Genomic DNA, 22616 nt, shown 5'->3' on the forward strand with positions numbered 1-22616 from the left:
TCTTTTCCAGGTAATGTTCCAGGCTTGGCCCTTGTCAGTCGCAAAACACTTCCTTGCAGAAGGGTGACTCTTGAATTCCTTTCTGATGGGAGATCCTGGATGCTTCCATTCCATGCTTTGACATTTGCTCTCTGGTTGAAAGCATGTATCCACGTTTTATTGCCAGTGATGATTCGTCTGAAAAACGCTTCGCCTTCGTTCTTATAACGGTCCAGTAGGTGCTGACAGATTCTCACACAGTTTCTTGTGCTTTTTTTTTTTTTTTTTTTTTTTCAACTTGTCTTGCAGACTGTGAAAGTTGAGCGTGTTATGCATGATGTGATATGCAGAACCATGACTAATTTGCATCAGGCCCGTAGCCAGCCCAAACATTTTGGGTGGCCGAGCCAACCACATTATAGTTCATCACCATATTATAGTTCACTTGTAAGCCTACCGTGAAAATATTGGGAAGGGCCAATAAAAATTTTGGGGGGCTTGGTCTCCCCTGGATACGGGCCTGATCTGCATATGTCTTGCCACTTCATCAAGTCTCACTCTCTCTCTCTCTCTTTCAGTAGTGTATATTTTGTCTCTTCAGCTTGAAAAAGTTTGTTGGCAACACATGATGCATTCAAGAACTGAATATTGCTGCCCTAAAGCCGTACAACTAAAACAATGAAGTTCAATTCAGCTTGTGATTTTTTTTTTTTTTTTCGGTTATCGAGATTTGGTTAAATGAGTCTGTAGTGTATTAGATCTGACAGAAGAGCAGATAAAACTTGTATGGAAAAATTAATTTGTATGGAAATTAACTTTAGAATGAGTTTTCTATTTGAAAGCTATAATTAAGTTATGGAGTGAGTTTTTCGAGAACCAACAGATGCATCAACCTGTTCAAATATAAAACAGTGTATCGCGTTACCAGTCAGTAATGTACATTTCGAGCAAGTGTTCAGCGTAATAAAAGTTTTCTGGTCAGATAGAAACAGAAACTTTTAATAGCTGAAATTTATGTTCAGATGAGAATGAACTGCCAACATTTCTACAAACGGCTCTGGAATTTTTTTCACTTAGCGAAGAGCTTCCACCCACCCACACACAAACTAGACAGGTGTCTATAATCGCAGCCGTCTTGTTGCATTACTTCATTTAGTTTGGTATAGAATACGTTTCGTTAGTAGTAATAGTGCTAGTAGATTATCCTAGGAATCAAGTCATTTTATTAAAAATAGTAAAAGATAATTCGAAGTGAAGGCTCCTCGAAGCTACAGTATTCTTTGTTAACTACTTTGGCTCAATGAAAACATACACCTGCCGCCAATAGTACAAAAATGTTGTTTGGTTAGCCAGTGTGGCCTGATACATACCTAATTTAATTCGGAGACATTGGAAATAAAATTACCTTTGATATTCTGGCTAGACAATAGTTTAGACTTAAATTTGTTGTGATCATCAAATGAAATGGTTCAAGGTAATTCCAAAGGGGGAAGGGGATCTGCTCGGACCCACTACTCCATATTTTGTTACTTATAAACTATTTTTTATATCACTATGACAAATTGTCTAAGTAACCGTGACTAACAAATACTAAGACGGCACAACTGGAGGGTAACATATTATTGGAATTTCTTAACAAAAAGTACCTTGTGGGTTTGATTCCCCTCTTGGGATTCCTAGGGTAAATAACAGTCTTAATAACCATTAGAAGTAACGGTGGTAATAACATGCACAACTCTTGTTTCAAATGTGTGTTCCAAATAACAGAAACGCTGCTTATGCCTGGGCTTACCTTCAGTTCAATCTGCCAACCGTAATCAAGACAGTCAAGAATTATGACGACGGGATTCGATGTGCCAGCCAATTATGGTAAATTTTAAAGTTGTGTCTTCTGCCATAACCCATTATAGGTTGTAACGCTAAGAGGTGCGATCATATATAGTTTCAGAAATGTATTTGTCATTATACAGTAAAATACCAGTATAATGAAATTCTGGGAACTCCGAAATTAATTTGTTATAGTGCAATTGTTAAGACTGAAATAAGTCATTCCTCAAGAATCCACCTATTGTTATGTCCACTACAGGATCTAAGTTACTTCAACATGAATTTAGACAAATATATATAACATATAATTAAACATTGAAAGCGTGTACCAGCATGGAATTTAGTCACGCAGCATCTATTCACCCATTCCTTATGCAACTGTTTTAAGTAAACGCAATGTTAGACAATTATTAAAGGAAATGTTACGTTAAATGACCATTTACATAATTAAAACAAATCCTTAACAATTGCAGTTATTTTCTAAAATTTTATAACGTAAAAGAACTATTTTGACTACGACTTAGTTCCATATTTCTTGTAATGGACGATGCACAAAGTTTATAGGGTATAATGTTAAAAACGCCCATTGGTTACTTTCAAATCGCTAATATCTCGACTAACCGCATATATGTATCAAAAATGGCTATTATATTACTTTAATAATAAAATAATATAATAAGAAAAATATTTATACGAGGTGTGTTTTTAAGTAAGTACCATTTTGAAATTCGGCCGCTGCAGTCGGCACCCCGCACATATGCGCTGTGTATCTGAGGCCTAGAGTCGCCATCTGTTGGCTAATCATAGAAGCCATTACGGAAACATTCGACCGTGTTTATGAGTAGTTAAAATGCCTCTGCCGACTGAGAATCACGTCGACTGTTATTCGTTTCCTCAGTGCTAAAGGTATGAAAGCGGCTGAAGTTCATCACTAGATTAGTGAAGTATATGGAAAAATCAATATGAGCGATGAAATGGTACTGAAATGAGTTAGAGCTTTTAAAGATGGCCGCACGAATGAACCGAGTGGGCGACTTTCTGTCATCACTGAAGACTTCGTGCAGAAAATTGACGAAGAGGTAAAAGAGAACAGATGTTTTTCGTCGTTATCTGATAAATTTCCTCAAGTTTCAAGAAGTGTTCTCTGCATTTAAGGAAGCATCTGGGTGGTCAGCGCCACGACAAAGATGATGTCAAAACGACCCTGCTGCAGTAGTTGTCAAATCAGATGTCAGACTTCTATGAGGATGGTATTCAAAAGTCCATTGTACGATACGGTATATACCGAAGAGGCTTAAAAGTAATTTTGCAATTCTGAACATCTCGTTATACTTGTGTTCGTTAGTGGCATTATATTGTAGTTTACATTGTCAAGTATAAATGTTTGTATTTTTTTTTCATCGGATGGTATAAATTTATTTCTGAATTTAATAATTTTATAGCTGGACTTTATTTAATTGAATGTATTCCATTATATGTTTAAATTTCACCTGTTTGTTGTAAGAAGAGTCCACAATTTTAGAAAAGTCCACAATTGAATATACTGCAAAAACTCGTTATTTCGAAAAACTTACAATAAAAAAATTTCATATCAACAATAATAAACAAATTATTTATTTATTTATTACTGAAATTGTAATAAATATAAAAATATACATACTAACGAAAACTTTTTTATATAAACACAATAGAATATTTAGGAAGGAGAAAAGAAACACAATGCATCATTTATAAAGATTTTTGTTCATAGAAAAGAATATTTACGAAGGAACAAAATTGTACAAAATATAAAAAGTATCTAGGTATATTTGTCCATGACTTTTTATTTAAAATAATAATAATAAAAAAAACTAAGGTAATAGCCGGAAGCCATCCATTAAAAAGAAAAGTACTTGCGAGTTAATATTATTTAGAGGAACTTAAATTTTCATTTCAGTCATAAAATGGACTTCCAGTTTCCGACTGGAGTATATAAGTACATATGATTTTTCCTTCTCCTTTCTGTATTAGGATAAGAAACTACTTTATTTCCAAATTGTACAAAAAGCAGGTAGACATTCTAATTAATTCGTTTTTTTCTTTTTTTTAGAAACTGCTAAGTGTGTGTGAAACAATGTTGGAAAAAAATACAAAAGATGCTTCGACGTCTAGCAGAAATCCGGATCTTCGCTACTTACTGAAATACCAGAGAATCTTCACTCTCGTAAGATGTAATGTACACAGAAATTATGGCCTCTCTGACACCTCAGAATTAGTGTATCCGCCTACCAGATAAACAGAAAAATCGCATTCGAATCCCCGGAAGTTCAGCGGTCAGTTTTTTTTCTGTTTTTATAATTATGATACTGTTGTCTGTTTTTATAATTATAATTATGATCCTGAATCTTTAATCAAGCCTTGTGGCACTCTGCAATTTCAATTAATTGGAAACCAGCAAATTTAGTATGCTTTTAATACATCATGATAATACTGCTGTTACATATCAACAAATTCAAGACTCTCGTACCACGTAAAACAGCACCAACAATCGTCACATATCACAAACAAAATCTTACAACTCGCTACACAAACACGCCAGAAATATATACATTAATATATACAGATGGTGATCAGAAAAATGGAAACACATGTAGTTGGCAACACGTCAGATGTATGGGTTGGTAGTGGTGTCGTGGCGCCCGCAGCGCCGGACCGCTGGTGGTGGTGTGTTAGGTCGGTCTCCATACTACGTCAGGCGCAGTGGAACAGCAGTGTCCAGTGGCTGCAGCAGACGGAGGTAGTGTGAAATGGGAGACCTCTCAGATTTTCAAAGAGGGCAAATTGTTAGTGCGCGGTTATGTGGAGTGAGTGTAACGACAGTGGTTACTGTGTTAGGTGTGTCGCGTGGGACAGTGTCGAAGGTGATGACGGCCTACACAACACACGGGAAAACCACATCGGGGAAGCGGAACAGTGGGCGGAAGAAAATCATGAGTGACAGATCACGCCGGGTATTAAAGCGCATTGTCACGCAGAACCGTCGTGCCACTGCGGAATAAATGACGGAGGAACTCAATCAGCACCTCCCCCACCCTGTTTCGACAATCACAGTCCGCCGCGAATTACATGACATGAACTTACGGGGTGGTGTTGCACGGGCCAAACCGTTCAGCAGGTACCATAACGCTTTCGCACGCCGCAAATGGTGCCGCGACCATGCAACTTGGACCGTTGAGGACTGGAAACGTGTGATATGGTCGGATGAGTCATCCTTCACCCTATTCCCAACCACGGGCCGTGTTTATGTGTGGAGAACGCCCAAAGAAGCTTATGATCTGCAGTGTCTCCGCCCAACTGTGAAACATGCCGGCGGCTCGGTGATGCTGTGGGCCGCCATATCATGGTTTTCATTGGGTCCTATGGTCACAGTTAGCAGACGAATCACTGCCAACGATTATGTCGCAATTTTAGGAGACCACTTGCATCCTATGGTCCGGATGTTGTTCCCGGACAATGACACCATCTTCCAGGATGATAATGCACCCATTCACACAGCTAGTGTTGTTGCAGCGTGGTTTGAGGAACATCGGGATGAAGTTCAACACCTCCCCTGGCCCGCCCAATCCCCAGATCTCAACATAATTGAACATCTGTGGTCCGTCTTGGAAACACGACTCCGACGACGATTTCCACCTCCATCCTCTCTCACAGAACTGGCCGATGTCCTACACGAGGAATGGTGTAAAATTCCACTTGCTACCATTCACGACCTCTATTCCTCCATCCCACGTGGCATCAAGGCTGTTCTGAAGGCGAAAGGTGGCCCGACACCATATTAATCTGGTAAGTTGCAATTTCGTTCAGGTGTTTCCATTTTTCTGATCACCATCTGTGTATATATATACTTTACGGAATGTGGAACATTTTTGGTTTTCTCTCTTTCCACTAACGACATAATTACAATGATATTTGTTTACTGTGCTCTCTTCGTAGAACATGCCGTTGATCTGCCGGTCACTGCCCAACTTGTACTTGCGCTAGGACTCTGCAACGAAAAGAAAATTTTGTGCTAACATCTGATTATTATTCAACATGAAAAATCAAGCTGTATTACAAACATGCAGATTTTAAATTTTTATAGCTTCTAGGAGGGACAGTTCTTCATGGTATACATATTTTACAAGATACAAAACCTTCAATTAGTTAAACTAAATTCTAAACAGAAACGCATCTTTCTCAACGGACTTTTATCTCTTAGTTAACCAAGCGAAATTCTCATTCTTTTTTAACTGTTACGAGGGTCACTACGAAAGTTTTGAGATGTGAAATAATTTAAATACTTAAAATCAATTTAACACTTACATTTTCTCAAAGTATTCACAATTACACTGTATACACTTTTGCATCCTCGAAAACCACTTTTGGAAGCAGTGTTGCCAGTCTTTTTCTTCAAGTGTTGAAAGTTCATTCTCGTTAGCAACTACAGCTTCTTCAGGGCTGCAAAATCTCTTTCCACGCATGCTATTTTGATCCTGCGGAACAGAAAAAAAATCACACGGGGCCAGGTCAGGGCTATACGGCGGATGGGTCATAAGTTCGACCTCCGTAGATTCTAAAAACTGAATTGTGATGTTGGCCGTGTGTGCGGACGCGTTGTCATGATGAAGCGGGATCCCACGCAATCCAGTTCTTGAACGCCGTTCCCGAAGCTTCTGGAACACTTTTGTTAGGCAAACAGTAGTGTACCACTGAGCAGTAACAATCCTTTGTTCTTCAAGTGGAACAGTTGCAACATGGCCAGATTTGGAGAAGAAAGTTGCGACCATCTTCTTCCCCACATTTCGCGGTCGCTTCACTTTCGTGGGTGGATTTTCGTCTGGAAAGATCAAACTGTAGACTGGCGTTTATTTTCAGGGTCAAATTGATAGATCCAATTAACATCATCAGTAATAATGTCAGAGACGCGTCGAGAATTGCCTCCATCAAATTTTGCAAGCATTTCTTCACACCGTTCCACACGCATGCGCTTCTGCTATTCAGTCAAAGTGTGAGGAACCCAACGAGATGAAACCTTCCTGAGAAGATGATGATCATGAAGAATTTTTGTTACTGCTGGCGATCCAGTGTTCACTGTAGATTCAATGTCCTTGAAAGCTGTTCGAGGATTTTCTCGAATCACTTGTTCCACAGCGGCAATGTTTTCGTCTGACATAGTTGTTACCGGACGCCCAGCTCTCTCTTCATCTTTAAGCAATGTCCGGCCTCTTCTGAATTCACCAAACCACCGGAAAATTGTAGCACGGGAAGGAGCAAGGTCCCCAAAATGCCCCCTGCAAACGGTCAAGGCTTTGTGTCTCATTCAAACCACTTTTGAAATCGTAAAGAATCATTGCCCGAAAATGTTCTCTTTCGAACTCCATTCTAGACAGCCGAATACTGTTCACATCAAAAATCAAACGAAGGCGATACGGCCACGCCGATAATCGAGGCGAGTTGAAACTTGCTTCGTTTCTTCGCTCTGGATACCACTACCGAACGCAATTGTTGGAATTCTAATATTGTGCCAAAACAATGGTTATCCCAAAACTTTCGTAGTGACCCTCGTATTTTGCCAAGTTTATATATACCGGTTATATACAGTGTGACCCATTTTAATCTTTCCACGGAAATATCTCGAAAACGGTTTGACATAAATAAACCGAACACACATCGAATAGTGTTGTCACGGTCGCCCTTCATGGGGCTCAGAGCCCAACTTTAGAATTTTAAATGGAAACATGAGTCGAGTGATACCTCGTTCAATAGATCTTTAAAAACTAAAAAGTGTTATGGTAAAAGATTTTTTCATATCGGTCACCGTATTCAGAATGGCTGCTAAGATAATAATGCAATTCTGATATCAGATAAAACGCTCAGTACCACTAATATGAAAACGGTTGGAGATAAATGAACAGAACGAAAAGTGAAACGGCATGGGGCACGTCGAATGATGATTTTGCGGTGCCCCTCGAGCCGTCCTTCATGGTGGCCTAGGGCCCAACTTAGAAATTTTAAATGGAAACATTAGTCGAGTGATACCTCGTTCGATACATCTTGAAACACTAAACAGGGTTGCGGCAAAATATTTTTTTATATGGTCACCGTGTTCAAAAGGCAGCCAAGATATGGTGCCTGTATCAGATGAAACGTCCAGTACCACTAGTATGAAAACGGTTGGAGATAAATGAACAGAATAAAACTCGTATAGGAAATCACAGAAGGTATTTATCATTTCACGGCTCGAGCATGATGCAACAGAGAAAAAGATGATTAAAGTAACGCTAATATAGAGCAAGTGGCATAATGCTTAATTCTTATTTAATTCTTAGAAAATTATGTTTCTAACCTCTCTCCGTCAGTGTGTGAAGCGGGAATGAATGGTAAAATCTCAAATGAGAAACCCACTTTTACTTGCAATAGGTATGGTTTGTCTGAAACATCTGTGTGTACAAGTGGCGTGTAGTGTAGTGAATAAAAATAAGGAGAATTCGGTTTGAAGCGTAAAATGAACTAGTATTGCAAAATGTGATTTGATGATGATGATGATGAAAAAAAAAAAAAAAAAAAAAAAAAAAAAAAAAAAACAGCAACTGAAATGCGAAGCAAATGTTCTAACCTTTAAACACCCATTGACGCGTTTAAACGCCCTTTAAAGCGCAAATGCTGTGTCAAGGCTTTAAAATTCAATAGTCTGGATTTAAACCCTTAAGCTACGAAGATAATTTTGGTATCAATGTGTTTTTGAAGGAGTTGAGTTGAGTTGATTTTGAGTTTAACGTCCCGTTAACTTAGGCGCGTTAACGTTAATTTAGGCGCGCAAAAAGATTTAACTAATTTTCAGCATCCCGCTGAGTTACTCTTCGCCTCTTCATGACTACGCTACAAAATTAGCCGTGCTGGAACTTAAATGCGCTGCACGATTTAGTAATCTTTTTAATCAGCAGTCTTCTTTAGTGTATTTTCGAAACTATTCAGTGTCAATACTATCAACATACAGTACAAATGAAAAAGCTTGGATTTCAATAAAAAAGTGTATATATATATATATATATATATATATATATATATATCAAAGTACCTCTTTAATACACACTATCCCTTCTGAGAAAATGCTTTTAAAGAAGATATCGTAAATCTGTTTTAATTAGTATTAACAACAACATAGTTTAATTACAAAGAAAAGTTTTAATAACAGGCAGGTAGTATAGTTACGAGATCATCTTTATTATACTATTACAGTTTGGACACAAGGAAGGGTGGAATTAACTGAATTGTATGATCATCTAAACAGAACAATGGGTTGAAAATGAAGAAAAGATACCATTTCTGGATATATTAACTTTGAGGGAAAACTTGGGGTGATTAGGTCAAAGTGTATATAGAAAATAAACTCATACAGATCTTTACTAAAAAGCTGATTCTTTTATTACAGCCGTCCCGTAAGAATGCTATACTACAGAAATTATTTCACAGTGTAATAATCATATTGTACATTATTTGAACATTACTTTTATTCCTGGTGAATTGGAATTTCTTTTCTTTTATATATTACAATAGCGCATTGTTCTTGATTATCTCAAAATCATACGAGAGGTTTGATAGCAACTATCCCAGGAAGTAGACCGAAAGTGCTAAGACTGTAATAGCTAATGAGAGCTCTTTTCCAGACAACTCGAAATGTATAAATCTGATAACCTACAACATTTGAGGGTGTTGAAGAGTATGGTTTCCACTGTAAAATGCCCTGGGTTCGAGACTGAGCGCCACACGGTGGCAGGCGCGAAAGAACTGAAAGTCACTGTGCAGCCAGAGCCCAGAGAAAACACATCACATACTGGAAGCTTCCCTTTTGCTTCCACAGCGACCGTTTGTATAATTTATTTGTGCCATGTAATTTCTTATTTAGTGCTTCTGTGTTTAATTTACACGATTCCTACCCAGTTGTAAGTATCTAGAAATCTAGGTTAGTCAAATTAAGTAGATTTGTGTTAAATGTAAATTGTCGAATTTTGACTAACACCGACATTTTCTACTGTCAATGATAAATGTGAACAAGAAATTTCCACGTTCTTCTTCTTTCTAATTGGTGCACGAAACTGATGTTTGTCCATGGAAAACCTGTTCATATCAGAATCACTATAACATGGCAAAAGATGAAGTCAGAAAATAATCACCAAGAAGGAGAAATAAGTTTATTAACTAACACTCATTTATAATGTACCGTGAGAAATATAAGTAAGTGTTAGTTAATCTTAACAAAACGTGCCAAATTGTATTTGTGTGAAAATTTCTAAATCCTATTCATCTACAAAATGGTTACAATAAAAGAAATCAATAAGGCAATAACGGAAAGGCAAAAATGTAACAAGGAGCAGAATTCTGGAAGAAGTTCGAAGGAGAAATATAGATTAGCATTCATACTATACCTAATAAAATAAGTTGTTTATTCAATACATATTGAATAAGGACAATCCACGTACAACTTTTAAAGATCAGACAAATGCTATGCTCTGTAAAAGATGAAACACAGTTAGACAATACAGATATTTATTCTATCCCATGTGAATGTGGCCTAACACACATTGGACAAACCGAGCGTGCAATTACTTACGACCAGATATGAAGAACATGTAAGATATGTGCTAGTACGATTGTCAATCAAAAAATCACCATCGGCAACACATGCACTACAAGAAAATCATACAATTTTGACAGGAAACACGTCAGTTATTAGCAAAACCATGGAAGGATACAAAAGGTTAGTAAGAAAATACATATAAATACAATTAACAGATAACATCTTGAATAACGAAGATTTGAAAATAAGTGAGGTTTGGAACATTTTATAATAATAATAATAATAATAATAATAATAATAATAATAATAATAATAATAATAATAATAACGTGAAGACAGAAAAGTTTAAGCTGGAAGTTAATGATATTTGATGTTACATACTGAAAAATAAAATCATAACAATGTGACAAAATTGCACCAGAAACTATTACGCAACAGTTCTCTAAATTCGTCCACTCTGATGTGACTTTCAAACGTAAGTTCTAATAAAACAAAACACGGACGCAATACCAAAATTATTCTTTATTAAATTCCAAACATCTCCGTGAAAATTATGCGGATGCACCACAGAAACAAAAGCTATTACATGAAAAGATGCGAGCTGCACATACGTATAGCAAGATGCCGATACAATACAATACATTCAGTTCCACTGAATGAACAGAACTAAATGCTTACCTGAATCATTGCGATCATCATTATCACAAGTAAAATAACCAGAAAATTAGGTTAAAAGAGGTTAAAATTAGGGTTACATGAAGAAGCAGTAACGAAGGTACAATCAATAACACTGAATTTCAACACAGCACTACCAAAACACTAGTACATGCTTTATGGTGGAAGTAATGTTATATACATTTGTAGTACTACGGATTTTTTTTCTTGGAAAAGGGGTGGGGAAAGGAGGGAGTGATCGATAGATATTTTTATTGAACATATCGCATTCATAATACATTCTTTGTCTATAATGTGTCTACAATTTCATTCTGGGATGCTAGTTTGGCACGATTTCGTTTATAGAGAATTTTCGACTTGCGTCTACATTTAAGCATTCCTACTTACCGAAACATCCTTAACAGTGGTACGACGACGTTTATTTGAAAGGTTCTCTTGTTTTTGATCACCGGCTGCCCTCCTCGCTGCAGTGGATCGGAGATCCCTGCAAAGTATACGCGATTCAAAAATCATAAAATAAAAATGGAACCAGAACATATTTATCTCCAAGATTAGGAACAAAACAAAATTTTATTTGAATGAGCTAACAATTTATTCATTTCAAATGTGTTTCCTAAATTGTTCACACTAATATCACGGTTAATATTAATCCTCACTTTCACTATAATCATCCGTATGTACATATACAAAGAACAGAAGACAACAACTCAAGTAGGACAGAGAATAGAAGCAATAATTTCGGAAAGAGTCACGCAAGGATATTCACTGTCACCAACTTTATTTAATCTCTACATTGATAAAGTAGTTAAAAGAACCAGGAAATTTACAACTTAGGAACATCCGTGCTTAAATCAGCGGATGAAATCAGACAGTGAGAAAAATTTAGAAATAGATCTACACGAAATGCAAGAAGTACTTTGCAGTAAATTCAACATGAAGATCAACAAGAGGAAAACAAAAGGTATAAGATCAAATTTTTACATTTACGTCCCACATTTATGACCTTGGCTAAAGGAGATGGATGATTAATTAAAAGTGAAGGATTATAAAACAAATTATGGAATGAGAGAAAACAAACAAAACTCACGAGATTGACCATCACAAGGTTGCGTCAACGGCGATTCACCGAGAGCCGCTGACACCAGGGACCCACTGAGCCACCATATCCCCTAAGAAAAAGCTATCGAGAAGCGCAAGAAAAGAAACAAGAAAAATGATTAAATATATATATATATGTAAAATCTAGGATAGCTCAGGCAAACAAAATTTTCTGACCAGAAATATCGGCAAAGAACTGAAGAGAAGATTGGTGAAAGCATATGAAAAAAACAAATGAATCTTCTTAGTTTAACGTCCCACGATTATGCCTTTTAGCTAAAGAAGATCGAGTATATGTATGGACTTTGGTGTCACATGAATATGAGGTACGAACCTCACATTTTATAAGAAAAATATAGAACGAAAGCCTTCAAAATGTGGTGCTGAAAGGTGATGCTGAAAATTAGATGGGGAATTTCATCTCTCTTTCCTTGGATAAGGTATCAAATAAGACAGCGATGGAAATGGAAAAGAGTATACTGAAGAATAGTTTGAAAAGAAGACAGGTGATTGGACGCATAGAAGAATCAAGCTATTGGCTATGAGGTAATGGCAGAAGAAATAGTATTCACAGGAAGGCAACGAATAAGATACGAGGTATAATCAAAAAATACGGTGAATAATTTTATTAGAAACAAGCTTACACGAAATTTGATTCAATCTCCTTCAAAACGCTGTCCTTGGCTAGCAATGTACTTATTCCTAAGTTGAATCCATGACTGGAAGCATTTTTGGAAGGGCGTTCAGCTGCTTTGTCGTGGCCCTCTGAATGTCAGGAATAGTGTCGAAACGTTTTCCTTTAGAAAAACGGTTTTAACGTTGGGAAAGAGTCAGAAGTTGCATGATGCTATATCCGAAGAATACCGTGGATGTGCCCACTTCTCATTTGCAAATCGGTGGTTAAAATGTTTTGTACGGATTCTTACAAAATGCTAAATTCTTCGGTAAGCTCTCCAATAGTTATTAGCCTGTTTAAACGAACAATTTTTGTCACTTTTTGCACGTTTCCTTCTGTTTTTGAGGTTAATGGATATTTCGAACGTCGCGCGTCTTCTAAAGATTAATTTCCGCTTTTAAATCGCCCATACGTTGTAAAGAGTCTTCAGAGTCAGAGCATTATCAACACAGAGTCACAGTCAACAGACAGGAAAGTTCACGTCTTAAATACATTAGCATTTTACTTGTCAATATGAAGCTGTTCATTCCAAATTAACTCCTGCTTAACTTAATACGTCTCTTAATTTCTTCTTTAATGTTGGCATCTCTATCCTAGCTAGACGTAAGTATTCAGTTCTTGATGTGAATACTCAATCTCACCTAGCTAGATGTGAATATTCAACTTCAGAACATTCCTTGTATCAAACATCTTAGGAAAATATACTGCAACTAACACTGTTTCTGGAGATTATTATATTCTGAATTTGGAGAACCAAAATTTTAGTTCAATGGTTCTGAATCGATGTATCGCCACACACTACAGAGTGGTCCGGAATGGGCCTACCCCCCTCCCCTTTAGTTTCAACAGTACAGTGTGGTCCGGAAGTCCCGATCTGAGACACCAGACAATACTCTCTGGTGTTTCATAAAGGAAAAAAGTAAGAAACACTTGATATCATACAACGCACGAATTACGAGCAACTATGGAATACGCCTTCACCTTCGTGACTCCGGAATATCTCCGCAAAACATCTGCGAGAACTTGGCGCAGAATTCAGCTGTGTTACGCCATGGATGGTAATCATACCGATGTTTATGATTCTTAAGATTTCAAGGTAACTCTGTACAGATATCCTACCATAACTAACACTATACTGTTGAAACTAAAGGGGCGTGCCCCCAGTTCCAGACCACCCTGTCGCGCAGTTCTGTAAAATCTGTTCGAAAATTGCAGAACTCAAAGATCAAGAAGCATTTAATAAATAATTAAAATCAATTTTGACACAGAGTGTACCAGTCAACGTCTTCAGCGCTAGCAACAATGTTCGGTACTACAGAGTCATTACCTTATAGAAACTTACACTATTGTACCCACGTACGTAGTCAGTAATATTTAATAACATATTTTATTGTTATTAATAAAATATGTAGCATGTGTCGCGATAACGTGGGTGTTTTGAAAAGTGTGTCGTTAATCAAAAAACGTTGGGAACCAATGCTTTAGTAAATAAATCATTTATTACAATACAATAGGTTAACATCGAAGTTTCTAATCAGAATCACTCCAAATTCTGCCGTTCATGTTAAGTTGATAATGCCATCAGTATTATGCTTATAATTTGAGAGTTTTACAGAAGGTTGCCTACGATAAAAACAGCCGACTTTGAACCACTTCTCTAGTTCTCCTTCTCAACTAGCGGTTACGTTTCACGTGACGGCCACGGGCCTGAACGGTCAACCGACAGCGTAGTTTCCACTGTAGCAAACTCGTGCATAGGATGGGAAACGGAATGTCTCGACATGCCGCTTTGCAAGGTTGGCTGGTTTAAATCAGGTGCTAAAAAAATTGATTTTAACCAAAAAGATGTTTAAAAGTAAAAATGTTACAAATCGTGAGAACTTTATGGTGAAATTTCCCCATATCTCAAACCATCTAGAAGATCTTTTCTCACATTAAAAACCCAGGAAGCACGAAGTAAGTGATTTATTGAAATCAAACGTATTTTCTCCATTATATATATATTAATGGTTCACAGTCAGAGTAAACTCAAATGATTCGTATCTTCTTTTGTTTTGCTCAGCAAATTAATTTGCTGTATTTCTGACTCAGTGAACTAACTTGTACTAAATTAGATCCCCTGTAATCATTTGAAACTATTTTAACAATGTGTATAAGCATAATTCTAAGCAGTGACTTCATTTGTGCAGTTGTGTATTTTGACGTGACTCTCAAAATATTAATAAGTAAGTAAGATCAATACAATATAATTTCTATCTATTAGGTGTCCACCATGAGTAAGTCGGTAGACTCGTCTTGTAATCAAGAAGTCTTGAGTTCGAGTTCAGATGAAAAATTATTTCTCTCAGATGCAAACCGAGTAGTAATTCGAATCCTACTTTAAGCTTACGGTGTTGCCAGATTTTTACAGAGAAAAAGGAAGTTCTTACTATTTTTAGAGAAAAAAACTAGGAAGATTTGTGATACTGAGAATTTACGTTAACAAAGCTATATGGTTTCACATAGTAACGCAAAATAATTAAGGTTTAAAACGGGGCAGTTTCATTAAAAATAATCGCAACACACAGAACACAAAAAAGTATATTAAGATTCTCGATGGGAGATCACGTGGCTCGCATTCCACGTTAAGCCGCATTTTCTCGTCTCATTAACCCCGCCAAGTGGACTTGGTGGTGGACAAACACCGTGTGCGTGGGTTTTCTCGGCGTTCTCCAGTTTCCTCCCACTTTCTTCATTCCACCATTTCATTCATTACTCATAATCACCTAGCCTGCATAAGCGTGGGACGTAAAACTCAAAGATTTCATTTCATTTTTTCTCGTCTCATTAACCCTCGGGGCTGAAAAAGATCCTATACTCGATTTCATATAACTAATACATTACACAAATCTTTGATGCATTTTAACTGTCTTTTCATGAAGACTACACTTCTTAACAGTCTCATTTTTTTAAATACGTTCAAAAATACTTTCATAACATATCGAAATTCACAAGTATTTGCAGTTCTCAGGGCCGGCTCGTCTATATAGACAACCTAGGCGGCTGCCTAGGGCGGAAACAGGGGCGGAATGGCAGGCTTTTTTTTTACGTGAGGTTTATCAACATTTGCCAAAATGTACGTGCGCCAGCGGGATCACCCAAGATTACCTATACGGAGCAGTGGAACATTTATCTGGCCATAGTACGTCACCGTGTTCCCACTGTTCATTCTATACATTATCTGAATATCCAGTTTTCGAATGCTCGCAGAAATGTCACTGAAATAAAGTTTCTACATAAGTTAGTCAATAGAAACTTAAGATCCCAACATCACGAACTTTATTTTATTTCTTACACTGGTGCAAACGAACTGATTTTTCTGTGATATTTGTTGAATGTAGATAAAGTTACTACAAAAATTATATGTAAGTACAAACTTTCTATTACTAGTTTAGACTAATTATTAAAGTATAAAGTGTTCAAAAAGCACAAAGCTGTTTATAGCATACCTCTTAACTTTTGATTTCCTTAAACAGGCAAAAATTAAATTTTTGGACACATTGCAGTCACTAATCACGTTTTCTATGGAATCTTTTTAGAAAGAATTACAACCATCTTCTGTTTTATATTTACGATGGACATCGATATGGCTTACATTACAATAAAATTTTAATTTCCTGTTGCCCTGTGGTTATATTAGTAAAATTTCATTCTAAATGCCACAGCAATAAAAATGTTCTTAAATAACTGGCTTATAGATTACTTACTAATACCAAAGATAGAGGCATTGGAAGTAAGTTTTATTTTATTTAATGCTCATAGAAATGGTAACAATGTGATGATGTGGTGAAAATGTCAGGGGTGACAATACTTCACTTTAGTTTTGGTTTAAGGAGGCGCAGACATGTTTTTCGCCTAAGGTATAAAATATTCTAGAGCCACCCCTGGCAGTTCTTTCTTTACTAGTTCATAGTAGCTTCTGTTTCTGACACCAATATATTACGATCGATCGCAACTGCGATATGATTGAAACAAAGTTGGTAGATGAAGGCTAAGACGCTAAAATCAAATTATCCTTAAACATAAGGTTGGGATGCCGGATAGATAGGGATAAAAACGCAACTACTTTATTTTCTCTGAGTACTAGGTCACATCTTTGGGTTGCGTTGTTAACAATGTGTGTGAGACATCAGTTCCTTCAATTTAAAAAAAAAAAAATGCACTATCAAAATTGTATAAAAACATTTTGAGCAACGTAAAACTTGTGGGAAAAATGTGATATTTGGTAACCCCATTTACATTTTAGGTCCTGTCCTTCATAATCCTGTTGTTGCACAAGGACGTTAAGGTCAAATTTATTTTTATCCATATTTAATCTAAACAAATAACGCAAATCAATTTAATATAAAAAATGGTGTAAACTAAGAAAGACCTTTTAAAAAAATTGTTTTCTTTTTGCCAAATCTGCAAACCTGCCACTTTGGCAACTTTCTGAAGACCCTGCAAGCTATGGGGATGACGCTCAACAAGCACCTGTTTAAGGAGTCCAAATCTATAGCGGTCCATTGGCGAGGCGTTCGGGGTTTCATATGGATGGATGAAAATGAGATCATTCGATTTTTCTTTTTCTCGAAGAACGTCTGTGATAATCGTGCGGTATGACTGGAGGTCTTGTTCACGTGAATACATAAATTTGTGGTCTCGTCACCGTACATCGACAGGGATGTGTGTGTCAGACAGAGTGTCCATGTCGTTTTTCTGCAAATAAGCTGCGCTGACTTTGGTTTTAGAAGGTACTTCGGCGAGTGGCAGCGTTCCCCGACTGCAATATCCCTCAACTATCAGACATATCTTGAAAAACTTTTCCTTTCACTAAAGCATAAATTCAGAAGCTCTTGTGGTCAAGTTTGATGGTAGAAAATGGATGGAATTCCGTTGTTCCATATAGGCAGAGTCACTCCCCGTTCACCCATTTCTACCCGTCCCCTGCGAGGTATGCTGCATACACTTCTCTAGCGACTGTCAACCTCTTCTGGTTGTACCGTTATGAGGCGGTGTCTATGTGCTTTGTCAAGTTTCCAATATAAGGTTCTTTCGGATGACGTTGAAAATCGTGCCTTTTGGGGAATTGTCTTATGTTATTGTTCTCCTAATGGTGTGCACTGTATTGGGAGTTCAGAGGGATGGATTGTTTCCTCCATTCCCGACCGACCAAGTATCGCAGAGCACATCGTCGGATGATGAGGCCCACACCAGCTTTGCTTACGATCAAATCTTTTCCTTCTCAATGTTTCACTATTGCTGAATGGCTATAATTGGGCGATGGAACGGTCACAAATGAACCTTTTTAAGAAAGCTGTCACTTTTCCCTTCATCGTTCCACGAACCGTGTTGAACTAACACTGGTATCAAGCAGAGGCCCCAGTGTAGCTAGCAATATATCGGGTCATAACAGCGGTTAAATATGTCGTTCGGAAGGGACAATGAGTTTCATTATTTTAATTTTGGGCAATCTTCTGTATATGGTATGCATATGTATGTGTCCATTTCAATCACCATTCCCGTATAAAAATGTACATAATGTACACCTATTTCTTGCATTTGGCAAGAAGTGGGATTTACGATCTATAAAGTTATCGAGGCTAAATTCCTATCCTGGTCAAAATAAAAGATTATTATCATCATCATCACCATGAAAATAAACTTCTACGCAATAATATACGTATAGTATATAGAGGATATTCGGAAACAACACCAAAATTCTGAGGGAAATGTAATATCACACGAGAACGAGGGAAGCATTGGTTCTCTGCACCCATCCCATTATTGCAATTAACGGGACAATGGGCAGATCCTACCAAAATTGAAACACCAGTCCAGTGAATGGCGCCACCCGGCGTCCTCACGATAGAAAACGGTCAAACAAGAGCAAGCAAACGTTAAGATCATGATGATAAGTCCTATGACCACAAAGGCATTATCCTCTCATATCATGTGCAACCAAAGGTTGTAAATAGTGCATACTATACCGCGTACCTGAGTTACCATTTGTGGTCAACTTTGCAACGCAAACGACCACATCTCCTGCGGTGGATAAATTCTGCTTCACGACAACGCTACAATGGGACGTTAAACTAAAAACCTCAATGATCATTTTATTGGCTTAACTGAATTTCCTCAAGGAAACATGTACTGATGATTATTAGAATTTTTTTTATATACATTTAACAATTTCACTCGAGAAGACCCACGCACACGATGTTTGTCCACCATAAAGTTCAATTGGTTTGAGCGGGGATCAAACTAGGGACCCCACGCACCAGAGGTGAACGTTCTACCACTGAGCCACTGCGGCACTGGTTCCGTTTCGACAATGAATATTAAATTACCAATAACTTCTACTAATGACACAAAGTATGTTGACTGGTCTAGATGATGTATTCTATTGTTACTTTGAATGAGAATAAGGGACTCTGGACTGTCGGCATCAATGGCCATTTAGCCCGTCACGTATATGAGGGATGATGTTCCTCGGCGAGCACACTATCCGATGAAAGGAAAGGAAGAATGGATTGAGGAAGTAAGGAAGCGGCTTGGGACCTGTATGTTAGGTCCATCCCGGCATTTGCCTGGTGTGAAGGAGGGAAACCTTACTCAAGATGGCTGGCCCAAAAAAGCTCTTACACGTTCTCTACCGAGTGTCCCCACCAGAAATCGAACCCGGGACAGCTCGCACCAAAGACAAGAGTGTTAGCAACTACGCCATGCGAGGCCACTACTTTGAATGAAGAATTCCAATAAAAGGAACAACTTTTGTTTATAATTATACAAATTTTGAAAAAATATAGTTTAACGTCAAACAAAAAAAAAAAAAAAAAAGTTAGATTAGCATTTTAAAAGCACATAAGGCTCTATTACTAATATATACCGTACTTACCCGTCATTCGAAAAATAAGGGGTTGTGTTACAGTCGCACATTAAGCTTTCAGAGTTGACGTCGATGTTTTTACGTTGTGTAATACCTTATACTGAATATCACAATATATCCGTATCGTTGTTTTGATTTTAAATACGGTAAAAAAGAAAAGGCTGTGAAGGTAAAAATGTGTGTACTGCAAACTACCGTATTTGTTATTTATGGTATTGTATTTTATCAGTATTTGTTCCGTTCGTTCGATTCCCGGCGAGAGCTCATGTGGCTGGGATTCCACGTTAATCAGTAGGTCCACATCTCATATAGCCTCGCTGTTGAACGGTATGTTAAACTCAAAATCAAATCAAATCAAATGTTTCTTTATTGCATTTAGGCAACCAATAATTGACGTAAATTTACAATAGATAATGTTAGCTTTTTTGGTATATCTTAAGATTTTTGTTAATTTTGTAATTTTGATTATTCAGAATTTGTTAAAAATAAGAAAATTCTCACGAAGGCTCTTAATAAAATCGATGTCTTAAAGTCGGCTAAGTACGGTAGCTACCAGTATCGGAGAGACAAAGTCTTTTAACAACTGTGACATAGTTATAACTATATTGTCCATACATTATATCCGTAGGCGCAACTAATGGGGGGATCAACCAGCATAACACACCGTTGGCCCCCTAGAATAAAGCTGGAGAACATATAAGGTGTTTCAACTGTCAGCAGTAAGGAAACATGCCTCCTCCGAAAGCGAAATATTCTAGTTACGCCAATGATTATTCTATATTGTTATTACATGACGGATAAAAAGTCACAGCTCTCTCAACTGTTGAAGATTGAAAGTAATATACATCAGTCTACAGCAGGGATTCTCAATCTTTTTAAAGTGATAACACATTTAATATCCTATTAAATGGGAGAGGTCGGGTTTTAATGCCTGTTTTAATAATGACGTAAAATTGTCTTCAATCGCACATTGGTAACAGACAACCGATTCATACACAAATCGCAAGAAATACCAGAAAGATAAACAAGGGACAAACTATGCTGCATCTATAACACCCCACTTCTATTACATTTCTTAAAAGCAATTTTTGAGTCACAAAAAAAACTTACAATATTCAATATTTTTGCTGGTGTTATCTTAATTTTTCTTCAATAATTCACTTGGTACAAACGACGTCATTTTATGAGCTCTGACAAGATAAATGGTTAACTATTTCAAAAGATTAAATTTTATACAACACCAACAAAACATCACAAGTCATGAATTTCAGTGGTTGTTTACTTATACTTTTAACTCCACTATCAAATTTACCACGCCTTTACATTAATTCAGCATTAAAAAAAAAAAAAAAAAAAAAAAAAAGAGAGAGAGTAAAGAAAACTTACCATTTAACCTTATGAATTTGTTTTAATTTTTGAGCTTCACTAAGATAATGACGCGCCTCCTTCCTTGCAACTTCAACTTCTTCCCAAGCTTGCTGAGCATGTGAGCGAGCTGCATCTGCCTCCAGTCGTGCTTTCTCGGCTTCCAGACGAGCCTTCTTCGCTTCCACTTGAGCCTGCTCTAATTCAACCTGAACAAGGGCATCCTTCATTTGGTTCATTTCGGCTTCAGTCAAAACAAGTACGGCTTTGGCTCTGGCTATTTCAGCCTGAAGCCTGCCCATTTCAGATCTCTGGTTTTCGAATTTCAGAACATTTATTTTGTCTTCATACTCAGTAATAGTGCTCTTTAGTGTTGTAATTTCGCCCCTGAAAATGAAATTGAAGAACACTTAAATCTAATATCAAGATTCTGAATACTTGAAAATTTTAATGTTTACCTAACCAAATATAAAATTAAAACAAAGGACCCACTTGGACATGTTATGAAAAGCGGAAGACAAGGCAAACTGGCATTCTAAAGCTAGCAAAGCAAGTTTATGAACAAATGTTAGTATTGTGAATAGGCAGGAGAGAGAACATGAGAAATATATATATATATATATATATATAAAAAGAGAGAGAGAGAGAGAAAAGAACATTTATACACATTTCTCGGCATTATCAGCATCTATGGCCTTAAGTCCCTCAAGTGTTGTCCCTTAGCGAACACATTATCTGGGAAAAGGAAGGAAGAGGCCTGGGATCTTTATCTTAGGTACTATCCCGGTATTACCTGTTGTGAATGAAAAAACTCAGGTGTTACACCTTTTCGATCGAGTGACCCAACAGGGAATCAAACCCGGGACCACTCGCACCAAGGGTAAGAAAGTTAGCGACTACACTATGCGCTGCCGAACGAGAAAGAAGAGAAAGAAGGGACTGAATGATATAGAAAGAAAAAGAAGAAAGTAAAAAATAAAAACACGTCTTAAAAACCACACTCAAAATATAATTTACCAGTTTATTAAAAAAGCGAACACTAACACACTAGTTAAAGCTAAAAGAGTCACTTGCACATAAATCTGGTGGCCATTAAATGTTCAATGTTAGACCTGCATTCCTCTTAACCTGTTTCGCAATAATTCTCCAGTATTATTTGTGTTTAACGGAGAAATAAAATTGTTCAGTAACCGATAACATGTTTGATAGTCAAATACAATCATTGCTACAGCTTCCCCTCATTGCACTGACACATTTGAATCATCTGAATTCACGCCGAATGCAGTACTATTTTTCATGTCACCTTCCACGAATCGAGAAAACGTTTAAGAACAAAAGATTGGTACTATTTATCTAGATTTATTCTGAAATGACACATGGGAGCTCCAAGTTGAAGGAATCTTATTGTAGTGATCCGCTACAGCTGACACTACAATTAAAATTGCCTACACTACACTTTTTATTATTAGTTATGTTAACACGTCCATTTTATT

The 22616-nt window shown here is 37.1% G+C and overlaps 1 protein-coding gene across 2 annotated transcripts in view; it reads right to left on the reverse strand.

Moving 5' to 3' along the window:
• Window positions 1-3609: 3609 nt before the first annotated feature.
• LOC145673200 (E3 ubiquitin-protein ligase TRAIP-like) overlaps window positions 3610-22616 on the reverse strand; it is a 39527-nt gene continuing 20520 nt past the window's right edge. The window contains exons 4-6 of one of the 2 annotated variants that reach the window (XM_081742671.1): window positions 21145-21510; window positions 11465-11561; window positions 3610-5830 (exon numbers count right to left, since the gene is read on the reverse strand). In XM_081742671.1, coding sequence (XP_081598797.1) covers window positions 5759-5830; window positions 11465-11561; window positions 21145-21510 — 535 coding nt within the window. In that variant the 3' untranslated portion in view covers window positions 3610-5758. The remainder of the gene's footprint in view (window positions 5831-11464; window positions 11562-21144; window positions 21511-22616) is intronic. The other variant, XM_081742672.1, reaches the window with a different exon arrangement.

Source organism: Thermobia domestica, chromosome 16, assembly GCF_964235325.1.
Source record: "Thermobia domestica chromosome 16, izTheDome1.hap1.1, whole genome shotgun sequence".
NCBI lineage: Eukaryota > Metazoa > Arthropoda > Insecta > Zygentoma > Lepismatidae > Thermobia > Thermobia domestica.